The sequence below is a fragment of the Mirounga leonina genome, unplaced genomic scaffold (assembly GCF_011800145.1).
Source record: "Mirounga leonina isolate KUSES-001 unplaced genomic scaffold, KU_Mleo_1.0 Mir_178, whole genome shotgun sequence".
Taxonomy (NCBI): Eukaryota; Metazoa; Chordata; class Mammalia; order Carnivora; family Phocidae; genus Mirounga; species Mirounga leonina.
In genome coordinates, this window is record NW_023270464.1 from 20,168,802 (window position 1) to 20,192,474 (window position 23,673).

The 23,673-nt window shown below is 41.7% G+C and overlaps 1 protein-coding gene across 1 annotated transcript in view; it reads left to right on the forward strand.

Moving 5' to 3' along the window:
* AGBL1 (ATP/GTP binding protein like 1) overlaps window positions 1-23,673 on the forward strand; it is an 813,331-nt gene that overhangs the window by 454,426 nt on the left and 335,232 nt on the right. The window contains exons 20-21 of the mRNA XM_035024092.1: window positions 6,581-6,712; window positions 14,912-15,088. Of these exons, the coding sequence (XP_034879983.1) occupies window positions 6,581-6,712; window positions 14,912-15,088 (309 nt within the window). The remainder of the gene's footprint in view (window positions 1-6,580; window positions 6,713-14,911; window positions 15,089-23,673) is intronic.

A 23,673-nucleotide genomic window follows, 5' to 3' on the forward strand; every position in this document is an offset into this window, starting at 1 on the left:
AAGCTGACAGAGCAGAGCAGTAAACACAATCAGGAATAGGTGAGCTGTGGGGAGCACGGGAATGGCTCGGGGCGTTGCGTTTGAGATGGGGGTTAACCTCTTGCATAAAGGGCCCAATTAGCTTATGGAGGAACAGGAATGGGACCAAGGAATGGAGGCGAAAGGTGGGGAAGGCATGTGAGGAGCATAGTAATGTGGCCCTGAACGATCTCTTTGTTGAGCAAGAAATGATGGAACTCATGTTTGCATGAATTAAATTAACCTTGCAATTTAGCTCGGACAAGAATTCATTGGCAAAGGTACTAGGGAGATGCAGAAAAGCCTGATTTCAAAATCATAATCTAATCAACACCATATACTTTGCTGTTGGAGAAAACAAGACACAGGGGAGTCAGTTTAACCCAGAGCAAGCAAGTTCAAAACTAACCACTCCAGCTCAAATGAAACACAACTTAATGAAATGAAACCTCCAAATCTTCATCTCTCCCTATATTCCTTGCCTTTGGGGAAAAGCACAATCATAATGCCTGTTCACTTAATCCAGAAATCTAGGGAGTATTCTTAACCTCTTTTCCTCACTTGGCCCCTAGATCCATTTCGTCTCCTCCTGTAGATTTTACTTCCTTCCGCTCTCACCCAACGCCCTTTCTCTCCATACTTAAGCTTCCTTAAGCTCCATACTTCCGCTGCATTAGCTAGGTCCTTGCCATCCCTTGGGGCCTGGTGTCCGTCCCTCCAGTCCACTCTTCACACTCCTGTCCTGGTGACCTGACCATGCTGCTCCCCCTTATGCAAACACTTTAATGGCTCCTTTACCACCTTCAAGATAAATGTCCAAACATCCCAGAGTGGTGTGCAAGGGTATCACTGATCTGCCTGGTGCCCACTTGCAGACCTGAAGGTCCATTCTCCTTTCCTTTCACTCTGCAGTCTTATTCTGAATGCTTGCAGTTCCTCAGATCCATGGTGCTTTCTTCCTCATTCCATTGGCTTGGATAGCTCTCACTCAGTAGGACTCAACTTAGGAACCCCCCCACCCTTGAGAATCCTAGGACTGCTCCATCGCACACCGTCAAGGGTACCATTCATTTGGAATGCCGTGTGAACAATGCCCCCTGGACTCTTGCACGTACCCCCTTATTTGGGTTCCCAGAGACCCTGTACTTACCTCTACTTCCATCCTCCTTTCACTGCAATATGATTTCCTGTTTACTCATGGGATCATCCCAACAAAACAGCTTCTGGAGGAGGCAGTACAGAAATTTAAAAAGTGTTTTGAAACATGGATTCTGGGTTAGAACATTCTGGGGTTCAAATATTTACTCACATACTTAATAGCAGTGCAAACTTGGGTGTGCCTGGACAAGACAAGTTACTTATTTGATCTGAAATTCAGTTTTCTCCGCTGCAAAATGGGGATAATAGTAGCACCTGCTTCATCATGAGATAATCTGTATTAAGTTTTTAGCCTATTATCTGAAGCATCATAAGTCTTTAATAAAGTAACTATTGTTTTATTAAGGGCAGTGCCATATTATATTAAAATTTTAATTTCTCCTGCCACAAAGCGGCCATCCAGTAAATATTTGCTGAATCAGTCGATGAATAAGCAAGATAGGACCATAGGTTAGCCTGTGGACATTAGAGTGCCATCACTGGGCACACTTCCTACCCACCTGGCACAGAATTTTACTGAAAGGAAGCATAAATGTTACATCTTCCCATAGGAAAGAAAAAGCTCCGTCAACAGAAATAACTTGATAACTTGTCTTGTAATTGCCCCCTATAATTTAGAGGAATACATGTTTCTTATAATTAACGAGCATTTATTTTTAGGGATGTCATTTGAGCAAAAAGCAGGACAATGTTGGCACCTCCTCTGTTTTGAATCTCCAGAAGCCACTAGAAGTCCCAGGGCTAAGCAGTGCTCATTCCCACAGGTGAATAGGTCTATGCTCTTATCATTTACCTCAGCTTCCAGAGTTTGTAAGGATCAGAAAAAAAGAAAACTCTTTTCTTCAGTTGAATTCAGCATTTAAGGAGTACCTGTCACCACGAAGGCAAAGCTTCTGGCTTTATTGAGAAATCTGTTGCTAAGACACAGCTTTAATTTGTTTGCACACTTTTCACAAGAATGGTGGGTGTTTAATTCACAGAGAGACACTGAGGTGTAAGAGATAAAGGTTGGTGGCAAATTCATGATGGTAGAGGATTAAACCTCTAACAGTTCTATTGGTTCCTTTAGGCTAGAGACTTCCAAAGCTTGGGCTTAGGTCCAAGGTATCAGCATCACCAAGGACTTGCTAGAAATGCAAATTCCCGGGGCCTACCCCTGACTTACTTGAATTGCAGAATTGCTGGGGAGGGTTTACAGTCTGTACTTTGGCAAGTCTTCCAGGCTATTCTAACATTCAATCACATATGAGATCCAGTGCTCTAAATTCTTGACAGGAACAGAGTGGTTTTCAGCCCTGGCTGCACATTGGAATCACCTGGAAAACTTAAAAAAATCCCACAGCTCTGGTGTCACTGCAGACCAATTAAATAAAAATTTCTGGAGGTGGGCTCCAGGCATTGATATTTTTATAAACTCCTCAGGAAATTTTAGTGCTGAGACAGGTTGGAGAAACACTGGCCAAGGGGATATATTTGTTGGAAATAACAGAGTCTTGCTTAAAGAATGCAAGCTGGTACAGCCACTCTGAAAAATAGTTTGGAAGTTCCTCAAAAAGTTGAAAATAGATTTATCCTATGACCCAGCAGTTGCACTACTGGGTATTTACCCCAAAGATACAAATGATCTGAAGGGGCTTGTGCACCCCAATGTTTATAGCAGCAATGTCCACAATAGCCAATCTATGGAAAGAGCCTAGATGTATGTCCATCAACAGATGAATGGATAAAGAAGATGTGGTATATATATACAATGGAATATTATGCAGCCATCAAAAAATGAAATCTTGCCATTTGCAATGATGTGGATGGAACTAGAGAGTACTATGCTAAGCAAAATAAGTCAGTCAGAGAAAGACAAGTATCATATGATTTCACTGATACGAGGAATTTGAGAAACAAGACAGAGGATCATAGGGGAAGGGAGGGAAAAATGAAACAAGACGAAACCAGAGAGGGAGACAAACCATAAGAGACTGTTAACCTCAGGAAACAAACTGAGGGTTCTGGAGTGGAGGGGGATGGGAGGGATGGGGTGGCTGGGTGATGGACATTGGGGAAGGTAAGTACTATGGTGAGCCCTATGAATTGTGTAAAACTGATGAATCACAGACCTGTACCCCTGAAACAAATAATATATTATATGTTAATTTAAAAAATTTTAAAAAAAGTTGTAGGAGAAAAACAAAAAAAGCAACCCAAGTAGTAAGATGGAGAGTTTTGAAGAAAGAAGTCCTATAATCTTATAGGAATGGAAAGCACCAGAAGCCTGGACCATTCTTCTTCCCATTTCTCATGTTTCTCTTTCTACCCCCACATTTTCTGTTTTCTGCTTTTCTCTGTGCATTTTCTTGATGACTGCACTCCTTAGGGAATGACTTACTGTGCTCATTCACTGTTTCTGTGCTTTCATTCTGTGTTTTGTGTGGGGTTTGACTTGTCATTGGACCGGCTCTCTCCTCCCAAATCTGCTTATCATTTTGGCTCTGGTACCCGCAGCTCAGTGATATCTAGAAGCTTGGGGAGATTTATTTTCTCATAAGACTTCAACCTGAAACAAGAATAAAAGATTCCACATAAAAAAAAATAAAATTCTTTTCTTGTTTTTTTGGAGAGAAAAAAAATACTTAAATACTTTTCTGCTAACAGGGAATTTACAATGTAATTTAAAGTCATCGCCCCACCAGCCCGATGTAGTAGTAGCTGTCTATTATTGACAATTAGGAGAAAGAGAGGGAGGACAGGAAGGTGAACAGACAGAATAATTTCAGGTCCGTTAGTCCTTAAAACCCTCATCTCATACATACTTGGTCTGTCCAAAACCTTGCCTTCTGGCTCCCAATTAAGTCACCCCTCCTTGTCCTGTAACCAACTTGTTTCCAGAAAATCAGTCCATTATACTGTTTACAGTTTTAAGCTAGTAAAAATAGTGCTGCTATGTACATTCTTGATATCTTGATATCTTCTGTTTCATTCCCCAGATTAGGCAAGTTCTCAGCATTCTTGATATCTTCTGGTGCTCCGTGTATACACTTCTGCTGGGAGGTTTCTAGAATATGTGAATATTCAGCTTTAGAAGACATTCCCAAATTGTTTTCCAAAGGAGCGTTATCAATTTATTGTCCACAAACTGGATTCAAGTGTTCTGTTTCTTCTGTACTGTGGTCACCACTTGGCATTGTCTGTCTTCATGATGTTATTAGCATCCTAATAACCCCTTAGATACAGTGGCATCTCATTGTGGTATGCAAATTATATTTTCTTGACATTAATGAGGTTGAGTACACTTTCATTTGCTTAATAGCCATTTGGACATTCTCTTTTGTGAAATATCAGTTGAAGATTTTTGCCCATTTAAAAAAAATGGGTTGTCGCTCTTTTCTTTGTTGATGTACAGAAATATATATATTTATTTATTGGATATATGTATTACAAATAGGTTTTTTTCACTCCTTGGTTTGCCTTTTCTCATTCTTCATAGTGTCTTTGTAACATAGAAAATCAGAGGTTCGAATGTCAATATCTAAAAGTTAAGTCCACCTATATAACCTATCAGTGTACAAATAAAAATCTAAATTTAAAAATAGGATTTAAATAGCAGAAAAGCAGACACCTGGGCAGCTCAGTCGGTTAAGGGTCTGCCTTTGGCTCAGGTCATGATCTCAGGGTCTTGGGATCAAGCCCCGCATCAGGCTCCCTGCTACGCAGGAGGTCTGCTTCTCCCTCTCCCTCTGCCTGCCACTCCCCCTGCTTGTGCTCTCTCTCTCTGACAAATAAATAAGTAAAATCTTTTTAAAAAATAGCAGAAAGCATTAATCTCATAAGACTAACTTTAAAGATGTGCGGGATACATTATTGAGAAAAATGAAAATTTGCCAATTCTCAGCAAATTTATCTACCTGGGTTCAATACAATCTCAGTCAAAACCCATAGAGGGTGTTTTGTTTTGTTTTGTTTTGTTATTTTGTGGAAACTTACAAGCTGATCTCAAACCAAACTGGAAGTGCAAAGGGCCAAGAATCACTGAGGCAATCTTGACAAAGAATGAGAAAACTGGACAAATTATGTAGCGATATCAAAACTTGTTTTGAAGTTACAGTATTTCATACACAGTATTATTGATAAAACAACACATAAATAAATCAATGGAGGAAAACATATTTCAGAAAGGGACTCCTATATATAGTCACTTGATTTATGAGAAAGTTGATACTCTGGTGCAGTGGGAAAGAGATGGTCTTGGAGGGCTTATGGTCCTATGTAAAAAAGGTAGAAAATAAAAATAAATTTACCTCCCTACTTCATAATATGTTAAAAAATAAATTCCACACAGATGGTGAATCATAATATGAGAGATAAAATAATACAGTGACCTGGGGGTAACAACATAAGCTACTCTGTATGACCTTGGAGTTGGAATAGAATTTTTAGAGGACACAAACAAGAAATACACATAAATGGAAATACTTAAAAATTAGATATAGTCAGTGGCGCCAGGGTGGCTCAGTTGGCTAAGTGTCTGACTTGATTTTCGCTCAGCCCATGATCTTAGGGTTGTGAGATTGAGCCCCACATCAGTCTCTGTGCTCAGCATCGAGTCTGCTTGAGATTCTGTCTCTCCGTCTCCCCTCTGATACTTGCTCTCTCTCACACTCTCTCTCTCAAATAAATAAATCAATCTTTTTAAAACATTAGATACAGTCCAAAGGCAGATGCTTAACTGACTGAGCTACCCAGGTATCCCGCTTTTCTGCTATTTTTCTGGTATTCACTGCTGTTCAGGGAGTCTTCCTTGGGGAGGAGATGAGTAAATTTTACATGTGGAAGGAAGGGAAGTAAATATTTAGATTAAGAACACAGTTTATTGAGGCAGTTAGCTTTTGCTAGATACCGAACAACCCCAAAACTTAGTGGCTTAAGCAAAAACTACACATTATTTCCAGTGATACTATGTGAGAATCATCCAGGTCAACTGGGTGGTTCTTTGGGTCTGAGCCACATGGATTCATTCACAGATCTGGTGGTTGGCTTTACCAATACAACTCTTACCAAGATCACCAATGATCCTCATGCTACTGGTTCTGCTAAGTAAACAGTATCTGTCTGAGAAAGTTGACACTTTAGACATTTAAGAAGCCAATAGACCTGGGGTGCCTGGGCAGCTTAGTCAGTTAAGTGTCTGCCTTCGGCTCAGGTCATGATCCCAGGGTCTTGGGATTGAGCCCCGCATTTGGCTCCCTGTTCAGTAGGAGAGTCTGCTTCTCCCTCTCCCTCTACCCCTCCTCTCTGCCTGTGTTCTCTCTCTCTCTTTCTCTCTCAAATAAATAAATAAAATCTTTAAAAAAAAGAGAAGAAACCAATAGACCTGACCTGGATTTTTTTTTTCCTCACTATTTGGCCATTGTAGGTCTTCTGTGATTTCCATGGCCACTCTCAAAAGAAGAATGTATTCCTTTATGGTTGTAGCATAAAGGAGACCTTGTGGCAAGCAGAGTCCACTGTGGGCACATCGACTCTCTTGGAAGACATCGGCTACAGGGTAAGTCACTGGGGAGAATGACACAACACATTTTGTGTCCATATTCTTGCCTTTGAGACACACACTCCACCATTTTTTTCCCCCTAAATAAGCATTTTCATTCTTTTAACTATAGGATTATAATACAAACAGGTTGGAGGCATGTGCAACCTCTCTACATTTTTGATGAATAATAGCTGTACTACCTAGTTGCTCTGTTTTGTTTTCTATATGATATGATATAGTGCAAAGGGCATAAGAATTGGAGACAAGAAACCTCATTTTAATGCCTGGCTTTACAATTATTAACTGTGCGCCTAGGAGTCATTAACATCACCTCTCTGAACCACCGTTCATCACCTGTGAAATGAGGATAGTAAAAATACTGCTCCTGTTTCATGTTTATGAGAGCAACAAAATGATACTGAACATGAAATGATTTTAAATAACTATGAAGAGATGGAAAAATGTAAGGCATCAGACCCTGGCATCCCTCTGTGTGAGCATGCTCTACAAAGCAGAGCAGTGATCCACTGAAGCTAATTCTGTTTTTTTTCTGGGTTCCAGTGGTTAGAGCTCAGTGATTCCCCTACTGAACCAAAGAGGAAGTTAAGAAAGGGTAAAGAAGGAGGGACTTCTTCCTGTCAGGATAAAGGGAATTGGAAAGAAGTAGATGAGGCAACGTTGTCCCAATGCAAAATAAAAACTGGCCTTTATTTCAAATGTATATAGAAAATGAAGAAAAATTATTGGCTTGGAAAAGCCTCTAGTTCTCCTGTGTCTTTCTCCTTTACTTTCACACAGAACACTTTCTGGTTACCAGATATATGGGGGTTTCACCCCACCAAGCACTTCTGAGACACCAGCTGGGTGTCCTACAATTTAACTTAATCCTGAGTTATCTACCTGGAGACAGCATCAGATCCCACAGCTTAAGGACTCAGTCCCACAAGACTGCTTCCTACTTCAGATGCCTGTCCCAGGTAGTGGGTCCCAGGTTCCCCACAACTTCCGTCTGACTTAGCTATCAGTTGGAGGGACCCATGACCTCCCCCACTGCCTTGGATTCAGTTATTTGCTAGAGTGGCTCACAGAGCTCAGGGAAGCACTTACTGACAATTACCGGCTTATTAAAGGGTATGATAAAGAATGCAGATGAACAGCCAGGTAAGAATACATAGGGCAAGGACTGGGAGGGTCCCAAGTACAGGAGCTTCTGTCCCTGTGGAGTCGGGGGTGGGTATCACCCTCCTGGTATATGGATGTGTTCACCAACTTGGAAGCTTTCTGGACCCCATACTGTTGGGATTTTATGGAGGCTTCTTCATGTAGCTGTGATCAATTATTAACTCTTTTCCAGCTCCTCTCCCCACTCTAGAGAAGTGGGGATAGCCTGATCCAGGAGCCCACCCAGAATCACCTCATTAGAACAAAAGATGTTCCTAATGCTCTTATCACTTAGGAATTTACAAGAGTTTTAGGAACCCCATGTCAGGGACTGGGGATGAAGGGCAAATTTATATTTCTTACTATAAATCACAATATCACAATATCATGGTACCTACCTCTTCCAAATCCTTTATTATTCTGGATATATGAATTTACTGTGTATACAACAGCTTCATTCCCTGGGTTAATGAGTACTAAAAGAGATAAATATCCACCAAACTACTATTTCTAGTAATACTAGTAATTAATACTATTAATAGTATTAACACTGAATAAAATAATTAATCAAAAAGGTATAATGAATGTAAGTGAATATGTATACCCCAAAATACATAAGCAAAAATTGACAGAATTGAGGGAAGAAATTTAAAAATTCAGTAATAGGGGCGCCTGGGTGGCTCAGTCATTAAGCGTCTGCCTTCGGCTCAGGTCAGGATCCGAGGGTCCTGGGATCGAGCCCCACATCGGGCTCCTTGCTTTGCGGGGAAGCCTGCTTCTCCCTCTCCCACTCCCCCTGCTTGTGTTCCCTCTCTCGCTATGTCTCTCTCTGTCAAAAAAAAAAAAAAAATCTTTAAAAATTCAGTAATAGTAGTTGGCTATTTTAATACTCTTCTCTCAGTAAGCAATAGAACAACAGAACAGAAAATTAGTAACTAGAGAATACCTGACCTGATAGATACATATGTAACAATTCTCAAACAGAAAAATATACATTGTTTTTGAGTCCACATCAGAATTACCCTAGGTAGACCTTATACTAGCCTATAAAACAAGTCTCAGTGTATTTTAAAGGACAGATCATACAGGTATGTTCACTTACTGTGACATTATTAAATTATAAATCAACTTTTGTAAGATTCTGGGAGATGTTTGAATATTTGGAAATTAAACAACATACTCCAAAATAACTCCTGGGCCAAAGAAGAAATCAGAAGGAAATTAGAAAATGTCCTAAACTGAATAAAAATAAAAATACAGTATATTGAAATATATGGTATATAGTTAAAATAGTGCTTAGAGAAAAGTTGTAGTTTTGAATGCTTCTATAAGAAAGGTGGAAAGATCTAGGGCACCTTGGTGGCTCAGATAGTTAAGTGTCTGCCTTTGGCTCAGGTCATGATCTCCAGGTCCTGGGATCCAGTCCCACATCAGGTTCCTGGCTCAGTGGGGAGTCTGCTTCTCCCCCAATAAAAAGGGACAAACTACTGTTACATACAACAACGTAAACCTAAAAAGAAGTCAGAAGCAAACAAAAAATGTATGGTTTAATTTACATGACATTTCCAAAAAAGGCAAAAATTATAGTTAAGAAGCAGATCAGAGGGGCGCCTGGGTGGCTCAGTCGTTAAGCGTCTGCCTTGGCTCAGGTCATGATCCCAGGGTCCTGGGATCGAGCCGTGCATCGGGCTCCCTGCTCCACGGGAAGCCTGCTTCTCCCTCTCCCATTCCCCCGGCTTGTGTTCCGTCTCTCGCTGTCTCTTTCTGTCAAAGAAAGAAATAAAATCTTAAAAAAAAAAAAAAAAAAAAAAAGCAGATCGGGGTTGCCGAGGACAGGATCAACTGGAAGTGAGCTTGAAAGACATGTTTGTATGGTGATGAAAGTGTTCGAAAACTGGATTGTTGATAATGGCTGCAAAACTGTATACATTTCCTAAAAATCATCATACTGTTCACTTACCTCAATAAAGCTGATATACATATTTTTTAAAGTAAACATTTGTTATCTACCGTGTGCCAAGCACTGTCCTTGGTATTTATGTAACGAAGCTGAGCACAGCATGGACTTCTAAGAAATAAGAGTTGGGGAGAGAGGCAGATTATCAGAAACTTAGAAGGACAGAATAATAAACACAAGAATGGGAATATTAGGAGGTAACACAGAAAAGATTGATTAACTATTGGCATAGAGTTGAGTAGATGATCCCAATGGACAAGTGTTTGAGGGGCAAATATGGCTGAGTGGTGTTAGGACGTTCCCTGAAAAAAAAATCAAATATCATGAATAATTTTTAATTAAGCTTGATTTCAAGAGAAATCTGAAGAAATAGAATGACATGAATCCTGTGATAATTAAAACTTGAGCCTTAAAGAATTTTAACCGCTACTTATGGATCACAGTGAATTGAGGAGAGGTGGCTTGAAATCAGTTCTTCGGCACCTCTGCCTGGGAAGCCTCTCTTGTTAGTGACATTTCCCCACATTGATCTTCTTCATAAATTTCCATTTGTAAGCAGTTGCAAAGATAACACCTGTGGGTAGTACTTACACGGCTGAGCATGTGCCAGGCACTGTTAAGAGCACCCCGTGTGCATTTAATTTTTTTAATCTTCCCAACTACTGCGTATTCTTGAAAAGTGCGCAGCCATAGGATACACTTAACCAATGTTTGTGGAGTGAGCAGGTACTTTGAATAGCATCCTGTTTCACACATGAGGGAGGGGAGATGCAGAGATGAGCTGAAATGTCTAAAGGTCCCACAGGTAGCAAGAGCTGGGATAGGGACCCAGGTGACTGGGCACCAGAGTTCACCGATTCTGACCTCAGTAGTCTTCTTAAGTTTGTGCTCTGTGAGACAGAAACTAAACTGTGAGTCTCCTGCTCTGCAGTTCAGAATGAAAGAGGCAGTCAGAGCAGGAATGGGCCTCCTTGGGTGCTTGGTAAACAGGGGGATTATCTCGGTGAAGAGAAGAAAAATCTGCAATGCAAAGGGAGGTTTGAAAAACTGTTTTTTCCATCTTGGAAGTTTGAATATTTGAGCAGAATGACTCCCCTCTCCTCTAAACCTTCACCCGTCAGCAAACCCCACTCTGAAGAGCGCAATGACAACACTGCACATTTACTGAGGGTTCCGATTGCCTCCCCCCTCACTCAAGGTAGGGACTAGTCTTACCCCCCAACTTCTTTGATGACAAAAATGAGGGTTAGCAGAGTTAAACGACCTGCTCCAAGTCAAACCGCAGAGTGTGACTCCAGAATTCATACTTTTGACCCCTAGTCCCAACCATGCCCTTGCCGCATGCTTAATTTGGAGAAAAGAGAAGACATTTGAGTTCTGTAGGATTGACCATGGGGAGCCGGAGCCCCAGAGATGGCCTCTCCCTGGAAATGAGCTCTGAGCTAGGAGCTGTCTGGTGAGTTCATAGTCAGCACATCTTTGAGAGTTAATATTTTCTGTGAATTTGGGAAACTAGACAGGGCTTGGAAGAGTCAGCAGAAAGCAGATGAATTGAAATGCAACTCAGGCTTCTACAGAGTGCCTCAAAACCAGAATTAATGAATCAGGATCATCCCTTCCCCCATGAGCTGAGGCTGCTCTTGACCCAGCTGCTCCTGGACAAATGGGAATCAGTGTCTATGGGGTGCAGAAGACTCATTCTCAGGGCTGCTTCATGTCTAGTCTTTTAATCCTTGCTGGGTCTGTGTTGAGACCACGCTAGATGCCAGCTCCTGGGCCATGCTCTGTGTGTACATTATGTCATCCGTTCCTTGTATTCCTTTACACGCCCACGGGATCATAATGCCTACTTAAGAAGTAGTTCTTGGCAGTGGTTAAACTAAGCTAATGTGATCTATATTAGAACATCTGGGTTGACATTCTGGATTTGTCCTTACTAGCTCTGTGACCATTGAAAAGATATTCGTCAGGCCTCTATATTATCAGATAATAATAGAACTTGATTCAAAGACTTATGATGATTAAAAGAGTTAATGCATATAAAATACGTAGTAAGTGTTCAGTGGAAGGGTATCTATTATAATTTTCAAGTTTTGGAAACCCAGATTAAGTGTAAGGGCACAGAGCAAGTGGGAGGGAAAGAGTTGAGTGTCCCAAGTCTTTTTCCATCCAAGATGGGAGATCCCTGGGAGCACTGAAACTAGGCTCCAGGGGATCAATTCATATATAGAGTTCATCTATTTCTTGTTCATTTACAAAACGGAACAAGATAATCTCCAGCTATTAGAGCTATCATTATCTTCATTTCTCACTCTGACATAGATCAATTTGTGTGAAATCAAAAGAGAAATAGAATCAGGACTTTTTTTTAATCAATGCTGTAGTAGTTTTGGAGTCCATTACTTAATGAGTGGATAAACTGTTGCTGTGGACATGTAGGAGAGATACTCCAACTACACCTTGTAAATCCTACATCCTCCAGGCTCCAATAATGGGATCATAGCTTGTAGAGCTTTCTGAGATACACACCATTAAATTGAACATGTGGTCATTTGCATAGGGGCTATATGAGCTAAGAAAATCAGGTTCACTTAAGAAAGAAAGGAGAAATCATTTAAATAATGTCCAATTAGTCTTTTTACAGCAAGGTAAAACATTGATAAATTAAAACTATTTTCAAGTATTATAATCACTTTAGTTGCTATATATGTATATATACATACACACTATGTATGTTACATACAGTATATATATAAATAGTATATTTATGTCTAAGCAGTCCTCTAAGGGTGTGGACTAGCAGATTCTGTTTATTTCAGCAGATAATTATGGAGTGCCCTCTGTGAGCTGCACATCTTTATGTGTAGAGATTTTCCTGTAAATGAGACACAGACCTGCCCTTATGGAACTTCTGGGCTGCAGAAGAGATAGAAAATAAACAGCTGATTACATGAACATTAATTTTACTTTAATTGTGATGAATTTTTTGAAGGAGAAAAATGGGATGAAAGAATCACAGGGAGAGAGGGACAAGAGTGGATAGATGAAATCAATTATGGGGGCAATTGTGGAAACTCAAGTGAGGACATTAAGCAGCTCAATTTCCATGTTCAAATGATGCTGTAGGTCTGCAAGCTATGCGGGAACATAAAGATCATACTAAATTATATGAATAATTATGTTAACATATACATATATTATAGGTAATTTATAATTATATTAATCTTTATATTAATGTAATTAAGTTATACTAAGCATGGGGACAGTAAGAACCCAGGGATATTAAGAGATTTGCTCAATGTTCTAGAAATTAACAAAATTGCATTTCTTTTTTTTAAAGATTTTTAAAATTTATTTGTCAGAGAGCGAGATGGAGAGAGAGAGAGCACAAGCAGGGGGAGTGGCAGGCAGAGGGAGAAGCAGGCTCCCTGCTGAGCAAGGAGCCCGATGCGGGACTTGATCCTAGGACCCTGGGATCATGACCTGAGCTGAAGGCAGATGCTTAATGGACTGAGCCACCCAGGCTTCCCACAAAATTGCATTTCTTTAAAAATAATTTCTTAATTCATATTCTCATTCTGCTGCTCCACCTTCTCCCCACAATTTATCCAAAAGTCTCAAGTTTCACTGTTTGTTATCGAATGTACATAATTTTATATTATGTGCTAGTTTGTGGATACTCTGTGAACAGTGAAGTAGAGAACCCTTCTTGCTAATATCGCAGAAATGTGGGACTATCTAGATCTAGTATTTCCACTAACCCAAGGACCTAATATGCTATCAGTTCTTGAGTCATCGTTCTTGGATGGGGGAGTTCTGGTGACTAGAAGCCCCCTCTCTGTCAATCAGAGAGTGGCAAGGATCTACAGATGCTTTCTAAATATAGATTAAGTGGTCTCACATAAAACCTTTGTACTCTAGGAAATGGTGGAATAGAAGAACCCAGAGAGGGGGGCGCCTGTGTGGCTCAGTCGGTTAAGCATCCAACTCTCGGTTTCGGCTCAGGTCATGATCTTAGAGTCCTCGGATCAGGCCCCACATCATGGGCTCTGCACTCAGGTCAGAGTCTGCTGGAAATTATGTCCCTCTCCCTCTGCTCCTCCCCCTGTTCTCTGTTGTATGCTCTATCTCTCTCAAATAAATAAATATAATCTTAAATATATATATATATAACATATATATATACATATGTATATATATACATACATATATATATACATATGTATATATATATAAAGAACCCAGAGAGGGAATATTTTTAAGAGTTTTGTAACCGGTCCAGCCTCAGATTTATGGATCACAAGATGAGACTAGAGGGGCGCCTGGGTGACTCAGTTGGTTAAGCATCTGCCTTCAGCTGGGGTTATGATCCCAGGGTCCTGGGATTGAGCCCTGCTGGTCTCTCTGCTCCATGGGGAGCCTGTTTCTTCCTCTCCTTCTGCCCCTTCCTCTGCTTGTGTACTTCTCTCTCTCTCTCTTTCTCTCTCTGTCTCTCGTGCATATGCATTCTCTCTTTCTCTCTGTCATGAATAAATAAAATAAAATAAAAAGATGGGACTAGAAAGTTCATTTTGGCAGTCATACTCTTTTAGGAAACTTCATATGCAACCCTCAGTGGTTATCAATGACTTGTCTATCTGGGATAAGTGAACAGTCCATAGTTTGACTTAGAGCTAGAAAACCATGAGATTGGGTGGAGTCACTCTCTAAATTTCAGTCCCCATGAAATCTGTGGCTTTCCATGGAATTCAATTCAGTGATGTATGAGGCTGAATGTACATGCAACATCCGTCCACAGTGATGCTGAAACATGGAACTGAAAGATCGTGGTCTTTGGAGTTGGCCAGGTTGGCATTTGGCTCCCATTCCAGCCTCTTTGTAGTTGGACTTATGCTATTTCTTTCTTGCTTTTCTAAGTCTCAGTTTCCTCATTTAAGAGCAAAAAGCAACAAACCCTTAGTATCCATTGTTTAGGGTTGATGTAAGATTTGCAGCAGTATATATTAAGTGTTTGTTATACTGAGATACTTAATGTTGAGATGTTATTTTTTATGATGCACATCCCCAACTCATCATGGTTTTATTTTTTATTGTAGACTCTTCCCAAAATCCTTGATAAGCTAGCCCCAGCATTCACGATGAGCAGCTGCAGCTTCCTCGTGGAGAAATCCCGAGCCTCCACAGCCCGGGTGGTGGTGTGGAGAGAGATGGGGGTGTCCAGAAGCTACACCATGGAGAGCAGCTACTGTGGTTGCAACCAGGGACCCTATCAGGTGTGTGAGGCTCCGGCATATGCATGCTTTCTGTCTGGCAGCAATTTACTGTAATGGGGGGGGGCAGGCTATCAAAGACCACTCATTTCTTCTTTCTCTCCCGAGAGTGGAAGAAGTCTCCAGGTAGTCTGGCCCAGCGACCTGATCTTGCAGAACTAGCTCAATGATTGCCTTCTGTCTGTGTTGATCCTGCAAGCAGTTTGTACGTTCCTGCTAACTTGGTTTCTCAAATCATCTGCCCTTGCCAACAAGTGGCAGGGAGCCTCCCTGAGACATGGGCCCCCAGCTTTTATGGAACCTCTGCCCAGCCTTGTTCTATGCATGGGGATTGCCTGTTACCCTCTGCATGAGTCAAGTAGCCCCCCTTGCATCATCAAGCCCATAGGTTGGTGCATAGATAGTGTGCTCTACATCCTCTATCTTACATGCTTATCTAAATCAGCAGCTCTCTGTTACCCTGCCGTCCCCAGAGTACACAGAAGTGAGTACCTGACATGCATCTCCCCCGCATGAGTGGATCTGGGACTCGGGCTCTGGTGTCTGGGGAAAGGCTCGTCTAAATCATGTTCTTCCTACAGCTGTATTAACTGCACAAGCAGCTGGAGAGCTCCCCCACTAGAGGAGCATAAATAAGGGACACTGTGACAGTACTCCCACGGTAATAGAGTCTTTTAAATTTGTTAGGCGAGCTGACAGCCTTCCATTCAACCCCAAGGATACCTGGACCTTACCGGCATTAAAGCTCATCGTGCTGGCTTTGATTCTCCTGGAACAGCCAGGAAGCACTTGGCATCTACGTGGTCCTGTGCTTGTGAAAATCTGGTAGCTATCAAACGGAATATAGGGAGTGACAGGTGATGAATATTATCTAGCTTCCCACCTGGCCCAAGAGTTTTTTTTGATACACAGGGCTACTGAACCACCAGCTTTGGCCTGTTAATTCTGTCAAATAGCCAATTTGTTTAAGCAGTTGCTAAAAATAAGTGTTCTCTTACTGAATTAATAAATTATTAGATTGAATTAGTCCATTTTACCCATGTGAATGTCAATGCAGAGTAAGTAGAGATCATTGGAGGGGCATGGGATCAGGCACCAGCAGACCTCCCTTTTCCACTTATCAGCAATGCTGCAAGCCACATACCTCTATGAACCTGTGTGTCATGTATCAGATATTGATATCCGTAAAGATTCCTTTCCTCCCCGCTGCACAAGAGTTTTGTAAAGGCCAAAAGAGAATGCAGATAGGAATAGACTTGGAAGTTACATCATCAGGAATAGGGTCAGTCTCTTGGCATTCAAAACCCGTAGGATTGGGAAAAATAAGTTTGGAACATTGTGACTCTTAAGGTCGTATGGATATAGACTTGCATCCCTCTAGCTGTGTGCCTCTTAATGGATAGGGGCCAGTCGCTTGTTTAAAGGACAGCTGCATGCATCCTTCACAGATCTGTTGGATTGGTGACTTTTCATTGACTTTGTTTCTCCAAGTGCCAATTCAGGCTCACAGCTTCCAGTCAGATAACCATCAATGCCATTCACCATAAGTCAACTAGAAACTCAAAGTCCTCCGGAGTTGTGGTTTGAAAACTAAATGACTCATAGTTTCAGGCCCCTACCCACCCACCATCTTCCATGTAACAAACACAGGGGCTGTTACAAATGACAAAGAATGCAAGAAGCTTGCCCAATGGGATGGCTTTCACGTGTCATCTCAGTGTTTGCCCTGTGCATTTGTCCACATGGTCTTCGCATGAGGTCTTTGTAGGAAAGGATGGAGAAGGAATTGACTAGAGAAAGCCCTAATGGTGCCAGACCTGGTTTTACTTTAACAATCCCATTCTCTATATGAAACACCTCTCCGAATGGATTGGTTTTCTCTTTCCCTTTGTTTTTCTGTCCTTATAAACATTGTTAGGTCACTGAGCAGAATTGCAGACAGTGAGTAAGAGGATGGTGAATAATTTTACATATTGGGGGGGGAACCCCAGGGGAAGGAAGCCAGCCCAGAGTTGGGTGTTTTGGTGATTTTTGTTTGAGGTGTGTAATCAAGTCTATGAGCTATAAAGCAGTATAGAAATTTCCATTCTGAACATATTGCAAATGATTTTCGTACATTGAGAAGCTTAGTCCCAATTGAGTCCTGAGGTTATTATTCTAAGGTCATCTTTCCATTTTTTGTTTAGCATTACCATTTATCCAAAAGATGGAGGATACTTAAGTACACCCACGAGGGGCATTCCTTCCTTCCTTCATAAGAATATAAATATTTTTGCAGTTTCTCTGGTTAACGTGGCTTTAAAGTAGTTCCAATCATTTCTCCCCCAGCACACTAAGTACCTGATTTGTTAGTATTGAAGTGAAATATCATTTCTTACAGTGACATTTATGTTGGAACTGCATTAAAGAACATAAGCTATTACCTTTGAATAATTATTATTAATATGATATTTTCTCTTCTATTTTCCAGTCTATAGTTGGCTAATTAAAAAAAAAAAGAACTCTCTCCCTTTTGTTTCTTTGGAATATAGTCTCTACTGCTAGGTTATACACTTAGATCCATAATTTGTATTTAATGTGGAAGTCCCACCCACTGAGAGATTTACTTTACCTATTAGGGATGGGCCCAAAGCTATTGAGGCTGTTGAGGGGAAAAACCAAAATGGAATCACATGTCCTCTTGGGGCTCATTTTTCTAGAGGCGTCCAGTCTATGTGGATAGCTGTGTGCCTCCCACTGAGTGTTTGCGACCTGGGGTCACATACATGGTGTGTGGGCACGTACAAAGGCATGTGACTGGGCCCCACGGGCTGCTTGTGGCTCAGGAGGACAATGTGAGTACTCCCACCCAAGCAGGCTCTCCACATGCTCGTTAGTAGTACAGCTGACTTGGGAGCAGAGTGGGTCTTAGTCAGAGGAAGGACAGAAGATGGGTGACTCAGGGGAGGTCTGAAGGTTTCAACTGATACATAAATCCCCCTATCTGCACACTGCCTCCCATGAACCTTCCAGCAATCCATCGGCTCCATCACCAACAGAGGGGTTTTTCAGTAACCCAAACCTATTCAAGTCACAGTATTGCCCATAATCCTTGACTGTGTCTTGAGAAATGCCAGCTCATTATCATGACTGGTAAGGCCTTTTACAATCTCATTCATTTTTTGAATGCTCAGTACTTGTTTAGTGTAGAAGAAGTGTTGAATCTGTGTGATGATTGGCAAATGAATGGATGAATAAATGAACAAATGGGTGGCAATTTCCATGTAGTCAGATGATTATCCTCTCTGTCCATAGATCACTAGAAAAAGGAGGAATTGTCATGGTCCAAATGCCATTAGAAGCCACTTTCAAGTGGAGATTTTTAGAGTTATTGCAATGAGTAGTCATGGAAAATGTGTGTAGGGAAGTGTGTAAGAATGAAACGCAGAGACCTCTCTGATTTGTCGCTATCTGCATGATTTGAGAGCACCTAATATACAATACCTTGAGTGGATTCTTTCCTAGAGTAAGGAGATTCTAGTCCAGGTGGACTCTCACATGGCCACATTCTAATAACAAATGATGATTTGACATAAGGACTGCCACTCATACAAGGGGGCTGGGGGGGAGATGCTGCGGTGCACCTGCTAGATCCAGGACCAAGGTGCTCATTTCCCAGCTGCTTTCAGCTGGGTCCATCACCAGAATTTGTCTATAGCTGATAGAAGCAGCCTTGACCAAAGCTATGGCTCCTTCATGTGAGCATCATGCATCCAATGGTGGGTCTAAGGTGGGTACAAAGGCTAGGCCTACTAGCCCTGGTTGGGAACACTCCACAGGGCCATTGCAGCTCCAGAGGATTACCCAGGGCCTCTGTCACAATTGTACCGTGGGTCAGCATCCTTGTTGGCCCACTTCTGCTTTTTTCACCACTCACAGGTGCTGTTCTGGGGACTGCTCCCCAAAAGTCCTTCTGCAGAGCAGCTTACACCTGTATGTCAAAAAGGCTGGGATTAGGAAACAGACAGGGGAATGAAGTGCTTAGCTAGTGAAGATGGTTTGATGGGGATGAATTTCATATAGGAAACTGAGTCATCTCACTTAGCTTTCAGGGCTCCCAGTGTCCTCTTCTTCACACTCCGCATCCTTAGCTGCATGGAAGTGAGCCCATGCAGAACTGGAGACCACAGCTCAGTGCAGGGCCTCAGTGCAGGGCCTCTGCCTCCCTCCTGCTCCATCAGAAGGAAGGCTGGGTGTATGAGGTTCCTGTGGCTGCCATCCCAAATCAACACACATTTGGTGGCTTAAAACTACATAAGTGTATGCTTTCACAGCACTGGAGGCCAGAAGGCTGAAATCAGGGTGCCGGCTACACTATGTTCTTTCTAAAGGCTCCAGGGGAGACTGCGCCATGCCTTTCTCTTAGCTTCTGGTGTGTCTTTGCTGGTAGATGCAGCACTCCTTTCTCCACCTTTGTCATTGCATGGCCTTCTCCACCTGTATCCCACTGTCTTTGCGCAACCTTTCCCCCACTTAAAAAGATTATTTGTTAATTGTTTTTTTTTGTTTAGTTTAGTTTATTTATTTATTTATTTATTTGACAGAGAGAGACACAGCGAGAGAGGGAACACAAGCAGGGGGAGTGGGAGAGAGAGAAGCAGGCTCCCCGCAGAGCAGGGAGCCCAATGCGGGACTCGATCCCAGGACCCTGGGATCATGACCTGAGCCGAAGGCAGTCGCTTAACCAACTGAGCCACCCAGGCGCCCTGTTAATTGTTTTTGTTTATTTTTTATTGAAGTACCGTTGACACATGTTACATTAGTCTCAGGTATAGAATATAGTGATTTGATAACTCTATATATTATTGGTCTCTCCTCTTATAAAAACACCAGTCATAGTGGATGTAGGGCCCACCGTACCCCACTGTGACCTCACCTTAACTAATGACACCTGCAATATCCCTATTTCCAGATCAGGTCACATCCTGAGGTTCTGAGAAGGACATGGATTTTGGGGGGGACGCCATTCAACCCAGTACACTGGGTCAGGCAAGGAGGCACAGAATATACAGATCCAAGAACCAAAAAGAAGTTTTTTGTTTTTTTTTTAAGATTATTTATTTGAGAGAAAGAAATGGGGAGGCAGAGGGACTTGGAGAGAGAGAATCCTCAAGCGGATTCCATGCTGAGTGCAGAGCACAGAGCCCGACATGGGGCTCCACACAGGGCTCCATCCCAGGGCCCTGAGATCATGACCTGAGCTGAAACCAAGAGTCAGACACTGAACCAACTGAACCACCCAGGTGCACCCCAAAATAAGTTTTTATTTCTGTCTTCATATTGCCGTGCTGTGAAGTTCCGAACAAATTATGGTCACTCTTCTTTTTACTGTACCTCTTGATCAAGAAAATAAGAAATTTCAGATTTTCTTGGAACATCTTGGAAGACAAATTTGAGGGTCATTCCATGTATGATGGATGCTGATTAGTGCTGCTTGGGGAATTATAATATACAATACCTTGAAGCTGCAATAATGATAACAAACACATTTATGGGACTTACTGTGTGTTAAGCCTTTTTTCATATATTAGAGTACTCCATCTTTGCTACCACATGCCAAAATACTCTAAAATTGGTTTTGTCATCATCATCATCATCATCATCATCATTCTTACCTTCCAAATGGAGACACTTGGAGAGGCTAAGTAATTGGCTCAATGTCACACAGCTAGTATGTTTTAGAAACAGGATTTGAACCCAGGAGGTCTGGCACTGGAATCTTTGCTTTTACCCCCATGCTTTCTGCTTAGTAGGATGTCATTGGTAAAAGTAATCCTGGGCTTTGGAAACAGGAGACCTAGCTTCTGCTTTTGGCTGTCAGTAAGTAGATCTGCAGCAACATGTTTCTTATTTATAATCGGAAGACATAATTAGAACGAAGAAATGAGAAGGGTCTCTGCTAAAATCATGCTTGGGAAAGGTTGCCTTTGCAGGATATCTAAGCAGCTATGGATCACCTAGACCAGGGTGACCAGGCTTGATTCTGAAACCCCAAAGAATCTTCTGTGGCACATTCTGGGTATATTTTTCTTAGCACCAGTTAGCTAATTATCAGAAGACTTCTGTTCTATCCTTCACATCCCTCCACCTGCCTTCATCCTACTGTGAGCTCCTTTTTTTTTTTTTTTTTTTTTTACCTTCCCAGAGTAAACAAAGAGGAATTGGAGGGATGGGATCCCTGTACAGTGGTAGCTTCTATCAGCAGGGAAGGTGGAGGAAACGGAGCTAGTCTTCAGTAAAATGTCAACTTAAGTTTGCATTAGTCAACCTCCTAGTTGCTTTCCGTGCTCACTTCACCTCCTGGTGACTTCTCTCCTTGGCCCACGAATGAATGATCGCTCTCAACAGCTCCTTGGGCTTCACGGTCTTTATTTGAGAACACCTCTCTTCCCCAAGTGTCCTAAGCCCCAGAATTGCCTCTCTTTCAGGGTATACACATACATTCTTTCTCTCTCTACCACAAACACGTGTGTGTGTATATCACACATATATACACGGTCATACAGACATACCAGTGGTTCTGAATGATGGCTTCATGGAGGTGGGGTATAACTTATTGTTTAGTGTGGGCACTTGTGTCAGAGTTCCAAGGAGGGCTCTGCATTTAGCAGTCATGACCTTGAGAAAGTTACCTGTCCTCTGTGACTTTGGGTTGTAAAAGTGATGTTCCTCACAGTTCCTATTTATGGAAATGTTAAAAAGACTGAATGAGCTACTGCCTATAAAACATTCAGCACTATTTTTTTTTTAAAGATTTTATTTATTTATTTGAGAGAGAGAGAATGAGAGAGAACACATGAGAGGGGATAGGGTCAGAGGGCAAAGCAGACTCCCTGCCAGCAGGGAGCCCGATGCGGGACTCGATCCAGGGACACCAGGATCATGACCTGAGCCAAAGGCAGTCGCTTAACCAACTGAGCCACCCAGGTGCCCTCAGCACTATTTTCATACTAAACAATCAATACCTTTTATTGTTGGTCTTATTATTGATTGTATGTGAGAATATTTAATGGTGGTTTTCTTTTTTATTTTATTTTATTTTTTTATTTTATTTTTTTTTATTCTTGTGTTAATCCCCATACATTAGTTTTAGATGTAGTGTTCCATGATTCATTGTTTGTGCATAACACCCAGTGCTCCATGCAGAACGTGCCCTCTTTAATACCCCTCACCAGGCTAACCCATCCTCCCACCCCCCTCCCCTCTAGAACCCTGTTTGTTTTTCAGAGTCCATCGTCTCTCATGGTACGTCTACCCTACCGATTTCCCCCGCTTCATTCTTCCCCTCCCGCTACCTTCTTCTTCTTCTTTTTTTTTTCCTTAACATATATTGCATTATTTATTTCAGAGGTACAGATATGAGATTCAACAGTCTTGCACAATTCACAGCGCTTACCAGAGCACATACCCTCCCCAGTGTCTATCACCCAGTCACCCCATCCCTCCCACCCCACCCCCCACTCCAGCAACCCTCAGTTTGTTTCCTGCAATTAAGAATTCCTCATATCAGTGAGATCATATGATACATGTCTTTCTCTGTTTGACTTATTTTGCTCAACATAATACCCTCCAGTTCCATCCACGTTGTTGCAAATGGCAAGATCTCATTCCTTTTGATGGCTGCATAATATTCCATTGTATATATATACCACTTCTTCTTTATCCATTCATCTATCGATGGACATCTTGGCTCTTTCCACACTTTGGCTATTGTGGAAATTGCTGCTATAAACATCGGGGTGCACGTACCCCTTCGGATTCCTACATTTGTATCTTTGGGGTAAATACCCAGTAGTGCAATTGCTGGATCATATGGTAGCTCTATTTTCAACTTTTTGAGGAACCTCCATACTGTTTTCGAGAGTGGCTGCAGCAGCTTGCATTCCCACCAACAGTGTAGGAGGGTTCCCCTTTCTCTGCATCCCCGCCAACATCTGTCATTTCCTGACTTGTTAATTTTAGCCATTCTGACTGGTGTGAGGTGGTACCTCATTGAGGTTTTGATTTGGATTTCCCTGATGCTGAGCGATATCGAGCACTTTTTCATGTGTCTGTTGGCCATTTGGATGTCTTCTTTGGAAAAATGTCTGTTCATGTCTTCTGCCCATTTCTTGATTGGATTCTTTGTTCTTTGGGTGTTGGGTTTGATGAGTTCTTTATAGATTTTGGATACTAGCCCTTTATCCGATATGTCATTTGCAAATATCTTCTCCCATTCTGTCGGTTGTCTTTTGGTTTTGTTGACTGTTTTGCTTTGCAAAAGCTTTTTATCTTGATAAAGTCCCAATAGTTCATTTTTGCCCTTGCTTCCCTTGCCTTTGGCGATGTTTCTGGGAAGAAGTTGCTGCAGCTGAGGTTGAAGAGGTTGCTGCCTGTGTTCTCCTTTAGGATTTTGATGGACTCCTGTCTCACATTGAGGTCTTTCAACCATTTGGAGTCTATTTTTGTGTGTGGTGTAAGGAAATGGTCCAGTTTCATTCTTCTGCATGTGGCTGTCCAATTTTCCCAACACCATTTGTTGAAGAGACTGTCTTTTTTTCCATTGGATA